Genomic DNA, 10035 nt, shown 5'->3' with positions numbered 1-10035 from the left:
TTTTGACATGACTAATACGTAAATTATTTACGTATTTACAGCTTTACAAACGTACAAATTTTTACGGAAGTTATTCCTATTCATAAATATTAAAATCGCGGGCATTGGCATTTCTTACTCATAATAATAAATAACATTGGCTCTTTGAGTGCCACGTGACATATTTGCAGTGTTGGGCAAGTTACTGAAAATTAGTAATTAGTTACAGTTACTAGTTACTTCTTTTAAAAGTAACTGAATTACTCTACCAGTTACTGTATATCAAAAGTAATTAGTTACTTAGAAAAGCTCTTTGGTCATATATTGTTTGTTTTCTGTTGGATTTAAATGATACACAGGATTAAAGGAAGATATTTAATCAGAAAACGGAGAAGGCTACGTGGATTGTTTTGTCGGACGGACACAGAGCGAGTGGATTGTTTTGTCAGACGGACACAGAGCGAGTGGATTGTTTTGTCGGACGGACACAGAGCGAGTGGATTGTTTTGTCAGACGGACACAGAGCGAGTGGATTGTTTTGTCGGACGGACACAGAGCGAGTGGATTGTTTTGTCAGACGGACACAGAGCGAGTGGATTGTTTTTTCGGATACGGAGAGACTGAAACTAAAACTAAAAGCGAGCTCACACATACTATGGAGTTTTAACACGGGTGTACAGCGCAGTGTGAATATTTTAGTGGAAAAAACAATCGCGGATCGTTCTCTTCCATGAAGCCGATGTAAACATCTAAGAATATATGAACATTTCTCAGATTTATTACCTTTGTGGACTACAAATGCAAGTTGATGTCATAATGCGATTGCTTGGTGAAGATAATTTAAAAACATGAGACCGGATGGATTGACTTGCGCACAATTTTTAAACAAAGGTATGTTGTCCCGTTTAGATTTTTCATGTTCATTCTAAATGCACTGTCAGCTATGATGAAGTGTAATGATTCATTGCGCCGCCAACCACGGTCCTGCGACGTCAGATATGTCTTGTCTATTTTTTACAAAATAGAGTAACGCAAGTAACAAACTCATTTAAATTTCAGTAATTGTAATTGCGTTACTTGATTTTAAAAAATACTTCGTTACATGCTCGTTACTGCTAAAAGTAGTGGAGTTACAGTAACGCGTTACTTTGTAACGCGTTACTCCCATCACTGCTCATAATACCTAACAACTGTTTTTCAGACTTTGGTAAGTCATCTTGATCAAGTGTTGGCACATTCAAAATGGGACTAGGTCTCTGGACATTGATCTTGGGAACATTCTCTTCTCTGACATAATTCAGCTCATCAAGCACTGGCTCATCCTCATCCACCTAATCTGCAACTAAGGAGCGTAGCACAAGGTCCCTATGCAGGCAGTCCTGATGCCCCCCCCCCCATTTTTCCAGTTTAGTTTTCTAATCTAGTTTTCCCCTCGCTTAAAACATACATCAACAGCTGCAAGTTGTGTGCTTTGTTCCAGAGCTTGCCATTAATCATTACAAAAGATTGAGAGATCTGCTGCATGTTTCCCATTGCCAGGACAAAAGGAAAGGGTTTCGAGGATTCTGTCCAGAAATTCCACCACATTTGTATCAATCTACAAAAAAACAAAAAACTTTTAGTGATCTCTGTAAAAAAAACATAACATCTCTGATACAGTAGTCAGCCACAGATCAAAGGGTTGGTCAATATAAATGTAAAATTACAGAAGACAACCCAAAAATATTATGAAATGAATATAAATAGTAAGTAAATACGGCTCAATAACACATATAAATTCCATGTTTGTTAACTTCTTAACAATAGTAACTTCCACACAGCCTCCGTCTTAGTGACAAATATATGTTTTTGTTTTCAAATTTATGTCCAAAGACTTCATATCATATTATTCACTATCATTTAAGGTGTAAATGTGCAGAATGGAGACTGATTGGGGCCAGTTTAAAAAAATTCATATAGAGTTATCATTTAGCCCTGGTAATCAGTAATGGTTTTACCCCCAGTCCTACACCCCTGTCAACTTGTAACACCTAAAAAAATAATGTTTTTTCAACTTAAATGTTCTCAATTTATGTGAAAAATGTAAGGTGAAAACTTTAAAACTTTAAAAATTACTTAAATGAAAGTTTAAGTAAAAGATTCGATTTTGTAGGTGTTACCAATTGAAGTAATTCTTTAAGCTTATTCAACTTTCACTTTTTACATTGTATTAATTGAAATTATTTCTTAGCATCTTACATCTCAATCTTAGATTAGATTATGCCAGAAAAAGCAATAAAGTAAAATAATGTCACACAAGTGAATCATTTGTCTGTGGAATTTACAGACATTTCTAAAACAGCTTATCGTGCAGCTTTGAACGAGACTGACATGCCCTTCTTTACGTCATAAACTTACCTGTTTCCTTTCAATTGTTTCTTTGCAAAAAGAAGTCTAATCAAAAAAAGAAATTGAATTTACCTTCTTTGTAGTTTCTCCATCAACAAAGGTTTGGAGAATTTCACTGGATAAAGAATTTCAATATCGCTTTTAAAAATGAATAAAACTCCCCAAAGTATTACCAAGCAAATGTGAATCAAAAATGAATTAAAAGATGCAGGGGGTGAGGTGGGGTTTCGTATGTCTACCCATTTAGTTAATAATCTGTGAGCTGGATTGGTGTTTTTCCATTCTGGTTGGTGGTGAACACACATAGGCCAGATAAGAGCCTGTTCATCATCAATATCACACACGTTCACCCAATGAGGATGAGGAGGGCTTTTATTTCCCTCTATATATCTGCAGACAGATTTAGATTGGGCATCTGTCTGTTTCTTTAAGCGTCTCTCCTGCTAACACTCCACGGTCAGAAGACACGCAACTTATGAAGAGAAATGCACTGGCATAGAAAGAGCTGGACTTGGTCCATTACATTGTGTACACTTGCTATCTGCTTGGTAAGTCCTTGACATATTTTCTATAACAATTTTTTTATAAACCTGTAACTTATTTTCTAGACGGTATAGCAACTGGTATAGTAACAGAAACATCCTTTTATACTGGATTTTACCGTAGCTTGTGGTCCACAGCTCGATGGGGTTGATCAAATGGGGTGGAATTTGTTCCATGTTCACCAACAGGAAATAAATATACAAATACATAAAACATATGGCCTTGATTGTGCCATATGAGATGGATTTGCTGTAATGAAAGTTCGAAAACCAAAAATTGGGATTTCTACAAAAAAATGCATACAATTTCAAATATTAACAGTGGGCAAAGCGGCTGAACCCAAAGCTGAGTTACAAAGGTTATTATATTGAAGAGCTCAGATGCAAAACCCACTATAAGTTCATCTGACATGTTCTCATGTAAATTAGCATTTTTAATCAGACTCTTAATGGATTCTGCCCACAAATCTGTGTTTCTAAATAGCCTGAGGCCAGGATTAAGCGGAATTAAGGTGAAGATTTTTGATAAACATACAATGTGTGCCGAGAGCATTTGGTTATCTCATTTTTGACGGAGGTGCTTTTAGCAGCTTTTGCATCTGAGCTCCTCAATTCCATTTTTTTTTCAAGACACTGACAATTATGTGAATCTCATTTTTTATTTTTTATCAATAAAATAAAATGTTTCTAGTTGGCCAATGTGAAAGAGATTGTACTCAGTACGAAATGAGAGATAAGCAGTTATGCTATAGATCTCTGTTCATTACAGGTCCTCAGTGGTGCTCAGCATGAACCGGGCTACTGTGCATTTTATGAGGAATGTGGCCTAAACCCTGATGTGGGTGAGGCCCTCATTCCCCCGAAGGTGCCATGTAAGGACTACAGAAAAGCAGTGAGTGTGACGGGAGACCATTACCAGCTTTTGGAGAGCGTGTGTCCGATGTTGGCCAAGGGTGACGGTCAGACCCACGCCTGCTGCACTGTAAAACAGCTCATCTTTCTGAAGACCATCCTGACACTGTACAAATCCGTGCTGATCCGCTGCCCGTCCTGCGTTGACAACTTTGTACACATTCACTGTATTACCACCTGCAGTCCCAATCAGAGCCAGATATTAAAAATCACCAAAACGGCCAACATCACCCAACCCCTGGGCAATGTAAAGGAAGCAGTGACTGGTTACGAGACTTATATTTCGACCAGCTTCTCGGATGCAGCTTTTAGGTCCTGCCAAAACGTACGAATCCCAGCCACAGGAGAGTCTGCCATCGCCACTATGTGCGGCAAGTACGGCTCGACACTGTGCACACCGCAACGCTGGTATGATTTCCAAGGCGACTCTAGCAACGGACTGGCACCCTTAGATATAAATTTTAAGCTCTTACCAGAAGGTCAAACAGCTGGGATTCCACCAGGAGCTGTGCTGTTTTCAGAAAAAGCATTGAATTGTAATGAGACCACACCCACAGGAGGCGAAGCTTGCTCGTGCCAGGACTGCGTGGAGTCATGTCCGGCCGTACCACAGCCAGGCCAGAAAACCAATGTAATACAAAAAAATTAACATTTCCTTCCTTTACCAGTTTATCTCTGATTTCCTCCCTCATGCATGCCCGAAAACATATCTTTTTGTGAGTGAATAAATGAATTAATTGTTTTCATTCACAGAGGATGTGTACGTAAACTTAATCAGTAACTGAGATACAATAGCATAGACGGATAACCTACAGTACAGATTTGAGAAGTCTTTTATATTTGATTCTGAATCGCTGACCTGTTAAACAAAACACAAGTGTGTTTGTTAAGTAAACTTTGTGATGCACCGATGTATCGGCCGCCGATATTAATCGGCCGATATTTGATGAATTTAAAACCATCTGCATATCGGCAATAGCACGAGAAAGGCCGATACCGATTGTTTATTAATTAACTGCATAAAGAAATCCATTATATGTAAAAAATGAGTTAATGTTGTTAATAAAATAAATGCTGAATAGCTAAAACCACCTTTGAAGGTTGTCATGCTGTCTTATTATATTTGTTTTAGCTTAATTTGTGCCTCTCTTATAATGTTGGTCAGTTGAATGTTAATTAGATACAATCCATGTTCAGTAAAAATTATTTGATGCAGAAATAAACTAGCTAATAGACCAACTGTATAGTATTGTATACAAGTGTTTAATATCGATATCGGCCAGAAGTTGTCTGTTTAAATCGGTATCGGCCCAAAAAAATGTATATCGGTGCATCCCTACTTTGTACCATTAGGGTCCTACAGGAATTAACAGGTCTGCACTAGAGCTTTTCTTCTGTAAGTCACACTACTTCATGTCAAAGCATGTTGTTTTTTCTTCTCCCATGTTATCTTTTGTGCTTTTTTTCTTTTAGCCCTAGTTTCATTTACTTTCTTGATATGGTGCATTGTGTTCAGTGAAAAAATTAAAATCATGCCAGCTTTGAACAACACAAGGGTGAATTTTGAGCAAAATCAGATCCATAAATCCATCAATCCTTTAATAAAGTGTAATCATTCTCTTTGGTTCAAATCCTCAGTTTGTGACAGTCATCTCAATGTTTTCAGCATCCTCCTCCTCTCCTCTCCTGCTGCTGTCTCTCTCCTTCTGTCGCTTCATGGTCACTCTGTCAGAGAGACACAAAACAATGTGACAGAATGAATGAATGAATGAAGTGTGTGTCCTTCCTGATGGCTTTTACAATCAGTGATTGATGACCCTGTGACAGATCACTCACTGTCTGTGCATATGCAAACCCTCTTACTGCATGTTATATATAATTACAAAAAGAATGCAAATAATAATTAGGGGGGCAAATGATAATTAGAGCAAAGTTAAACCTCATGTACTGTTTGGAGTTTGAGACCTAAAAGACATTTAGGTATAAAATATATAGATTTTCTCATTCTAAGGTTCTCTAACTGGTGTCATCACAGTTAACAAATTATAACAGGGCAGTTTATAACATGCTTAGTACTTAACAAAATAAGAGTCTCTACTATGAAACCGGTTTCTTAGAAATGCTGTGATCAATAATTCCAGGCTCACTGAATTATTCACTGGCTCTCTGTCTGTCTTTCCATTAAGGATTTTTACAGCACTTACCATCATTTCGGCCTTTAAGGAACAGTTCACCCCAAAATGAAATACTGGCATCATTTACTCACTCTCATGTTGTTACAAACCTGTATACACGTTGTTGTTGTTCTGCTGAACACAAAGGAAGATATTTGTAATGAAGTAGGAAACAGAAGCACCATTGACTTCCATAGTAGGAAAAATACTACCATGGAAGTCAATGGTGCTGAAAAATGGTTTGGTTACAAAATTGCTCAAAATATCTTCCTTTGTGTTCAGCAGAAAAAAGAAATGAATACAGGTTGTAACAACATGAGGGTGAGTAAATTATGGCAGTGTTTTCATTTTTGGGTGAACTGTCCCTATAAGACCTTAATGTTTTAGTTTAAAAGTGCATTACAAAGACTTTTTTTTTAAATATAAAATACTTCTTTGTCCAAACATGGTTTTGTAAAAATTAAATCTGTCATACCCCAAGTAAATGATGATGACCAGGCTGCCAGTGATGCTGAGTACAGTCAGTAAAATAACCATAATGAGGACAGCGTTCCTATTTAGGGTAGGAGGGGTGGATTCATAACCCATAGGCAAAGGAGGCAATGTCACAATCAGTCTAGGGGCTGTAGTTGGCAATGGGTCAACTAAAAGACAAAAAAAAGACACAGTTAGATACAAGTCAGACAATCAATTTAATGTAGCCATATTTCTTACCTGTCAGATTGAAGTAAATGCGAGACAGTGTAGTACCCTTTTGGTCCTGTAAGAGGCAGCGGTACAGGCCTTGCTCATTGACTCTCAGTTGATTCAGTACTATTTTAGAGTCTTCTGTCACCACCAGCTCTTCATACTCCCCATCATGTGACAGCTTGTGATGAATAATCATGTGTGAATTACTGTACATTTTATTTATTAATTTAAACCTCAATCCATGTCTGTAAATGCTGTAAATGTTATGAACAATGTAGCATTTTGTCACAACTATAAAGTAGCTTCTTATAAAAGATAATGTTATAGATATTTTAAAAACAGTTGAGCTACCAGAAATTTTCTACAAGATTTAGCATTGCTACTTTTTATTTAGTTACTCCCAACCGTAATAAAAAAGTTTCTAATGGCTTTGAATGTTCTGTGCATCCAGAATAAAAATCAAATGTGTACGTCTGTTCATATTTACATTATTTGCTGGGAGCCAGGAGTAATGATACTCCATCTGTCCAACTACCAAAGTGTGCCAAGACAGAAAACAGTCCAGCACCACCCCGTCTCCTTCTTCTGCCACTAGATGATGTTCTTGATCAAAACAGAGACATGAGAAATATTTATATATAGTAAAGTGTTGCTGAAATGATCTGGATGTGGGTGTATATGTGGGTGTTTGTCTGTCTCACCTCCACAGTCTAGTGGTGGTGTAGCTGATAGACATGTATAAAGCCCATACTGACAGGAAGAGCAATTCATTACTTTCTGATAGAACAGTCCTGTAATAAACAAGCATTCACACAACCATTCATATAACCACACAATGAATGAGCTGTACAATTTACATGCATCATTAGGCATTTAGAGGATGCTTTTACCCAAAGTGAGGAAAACTTATAAGAGTGAGGAAAAACAATAGAGAGATCATTATACTTTATTAAACTCTAAAACACTCAATAAATTCATTGATCTGTCACATTTATGCACATGTACGTACACCAGCATTTCAACACGATATAATTTGTTTCAGTTGCTCTTAAAAGTGATTTTCTTTACAGGCTTAAATGTTTTAAATTGATTTTGTAGATAAATACATATTTGAAGAGCGTACAAGGCGAAAGGTGGCTACTAGGAAAAATAAAATAAAACAGTTTACATTTATTAGTATGTATAACATTTATTATATTAATAATATTAATATGGTCACATGCTTGCTTTTAAAATAAACTCCCTTTAATTTTCAATATTTCACTATATGGATGGATGGATGGATGGATGGATGGATGGATGGATGGATGGATGGATGGATGGATGGATGGATGGATGAATAAATAATAAACGAATGCATGCATGAATGAATTCGTGAATGAATGATTATAATATTTATTATATGAATAATATTAATATGATCACATGTTTAGCTTTTCTTTCAGTTTTAGTGAATGAATGAATGATGAATTGATGGATAAATTAAGTATTTCTATTTATAATATTTATTATATAAATAATATTAATACGGTCATATTTTTAAGAAACTCCTTTTATATTTTATTATTTTACTATATGAATGAATGGGTGATGAATGGATGAATGAATGAATGGACGAATGCATTAATTATTATTTATATTTATAATATGTATTATATGAATAATATTAATATGATCATGTGCTTAGCTTTTATAATAAACTCCTTTGAATTTTTATTATTCCACTATATGAATGACTGAATGACAATAAATGAATGAAGGAAATGAATGAATGAACAAACAAATGAAGTGATGTTGTGTTTATTCTGACTGTAAATAACATTTAAAATTAAATAGATTTTATGCAGAATTTTTTTATGTTTTAATGAAAGGCTTATTGTAAATATTACTTACCACATTTATTAGGACACAGACCTTTGTTAGAGAAAAAAATAGAGAATTAGCAATCTGGACACCACAATGCTAACAACATGTATGTCAAACATCCCACCTTGTGCAACAAAAAGCTCCAAATGTTTCTGCAGAATTCTCCTTCCTTTCTCAACGATATTAATCATATCCCACTGAAGTGAACCTATTAAAAAGAAAAACATCATGGTTTATAGGATTGTCAATGTAAGCCATAATAATTTATCAGATGCAGATAGCTGACCACTAGACATAAAAAGACCAGTTAAAAATGAATGACTGAGCTGTAAGAGCATGTTACAGAAATAACCAGCATTCACAAGTCTCTACCTGTTCTTTGTTCTTTCCAGTGCCTCTTGAACTCGCTCTGATATTCTGTTCGTGCACGATAAAGTGTGGTAGGATCTATAAAAAAAAGTAAATTTGACTAAATCATATTTTTGTTTCTTATATATTTTATACTCTTAGAAGAAATAAAGGTTCAAAAGTTGTCACTGGGACAGTAAAAAGGTACACTTTTGTATCCAAAGAGTGCATATTAGTACTTTAAAGCTACATATTGGCAGTTCAAAGATACATAGTTGTACCTTTTTTAAAAGGGTACTACCATAGTGACAGCTTTGTACCTTTACTTTTGACAGTGTATAACAATGTCACATTATAATTAGTAATACAAAAACTGATACTAGAAATGTCTAATAGCAAAACAGCAAAGAAATGGCAGGGATATGAGAAAATAAAACTAGGTAAACAATTTTATCTGATTGAGTTTCCATGACAGTTGCAAACTTTTTTATGTAATTAGGATTTTACAGATAGCAGTTGCATCATGCATTATTGTGTAACTGCAATTACTTTACATACCTATGACACCACGAAACCATCTACTGGTCTCTCGATAGTTGTTGTAAGCATGTTGAATGATTTCCTGCAGTTCAATCTGATCACGGACAGTAATACCTTTGACAGATGAAAGGAAATCTTCATGTACGTAACGAACAACCTGGTCACACTGCAGACAAGACTTCACACTGCAGCATGAAGACAAAATCAAGAGCCAGCACAAAAGAAATGCAAAACACATGGTACTTTAAAGAAACAGAAAGCTATGGTCTTGAAAATATATAAAATCTAATGATGTCATTTCAGATCCAAAGAACCTTTATGATGTCATCAAATGCAAACATTCTATTTACTATAGCAACACAAAATCCTATTAATTATAATCCACATGAAATCAAAATTGGGGTAAATTCGAGTCCTTTAATTGAATTGAAAAATGTGTAGTTGTGTAGCAGTTGTTGCTCAATAAGATCAATGTAAAGGACATACCGTACTCACTTTCATCTTTTTTTGTCTTTTTATTAGAAATTAATATGGCTGCTCAAGACCTCAATGTGCATGTAGAAACTTTTCTAGACATTTCTTTTCTGTTATTTCAA

The 10035-nt window shown here is 35.5% G+C and overlaps 2 protein-coding genes across 2 annotated transcripts; one reads left to right on the top strand and one right to left on the bottom strand.

The window, feature by feature from the left end:
• The first annotated feature begins 2675 nt into the window (after positions 1–2675).
• LOC129414453 (NPC1-like intracellular cholesterol transporter 1) lies at positions 2676–5441 on the top strand. Its single transcript, XM_055168515.2, has 2 exons — positions 2676–2915; positions 3679–5441. Exons 1-2 carry the CDS (start codon positions 2853–2855, stop codon positions 4468–4470), a joined length of 855 nt encoding a protein of 284 aa, XP_055024490.2. The 5' UTR covers positions 2676–2852; the 3' UTR covers positions 4471–5441.
• Positions 4772–9778, bottom strand: LOC129414451 (izumo sperm-egg fusion protein 1). Its single transcript, XM_073867671.1, has 9 exons — positions 9458–9778; positions 8924–8998; positions 8676–8759; positions 8579–8599; positions 7387–7476; positions 7173–7288; positions 6710–6863; positions 6471–6639; positions 4772–5546 (listed from the first exon to the last, which is right to left on the bottom strand). The coding sequence occupies exons 1-9, from the start codon at positions 9675–9677 to the stop codon at positions 5456–5458; spliced, it is 1020 nt and encodes a 339-aa protein (XP_073723772.1). The 5' UTR covers positions 9678–9778; the 3' UTR covers positions 4772–5455.
• Positions 9779–10035: the final 257 nt, after the last annotated feature.

Source organism: Misgurnus anguillicaudatus, chromosome 5 (genome assembly GCF_027580225.2).
Source record: "Misgurnus anguillicaudatus chromosome 5, ASM2758022v2, whole genome shotgun sequence".
Lineage (NCBI taxonomy): Eukaryota > Metazoa > Chordata > Actinopteri > Cypriniformes > Cobitidae > Misgurnus > Misgurnus anguillicaudatus.
The sequence above is the reverse complement of the archived record's forward strand: the minus strand, read 5'-3'. Positions and strand labels throughout refer to the sequence as shown.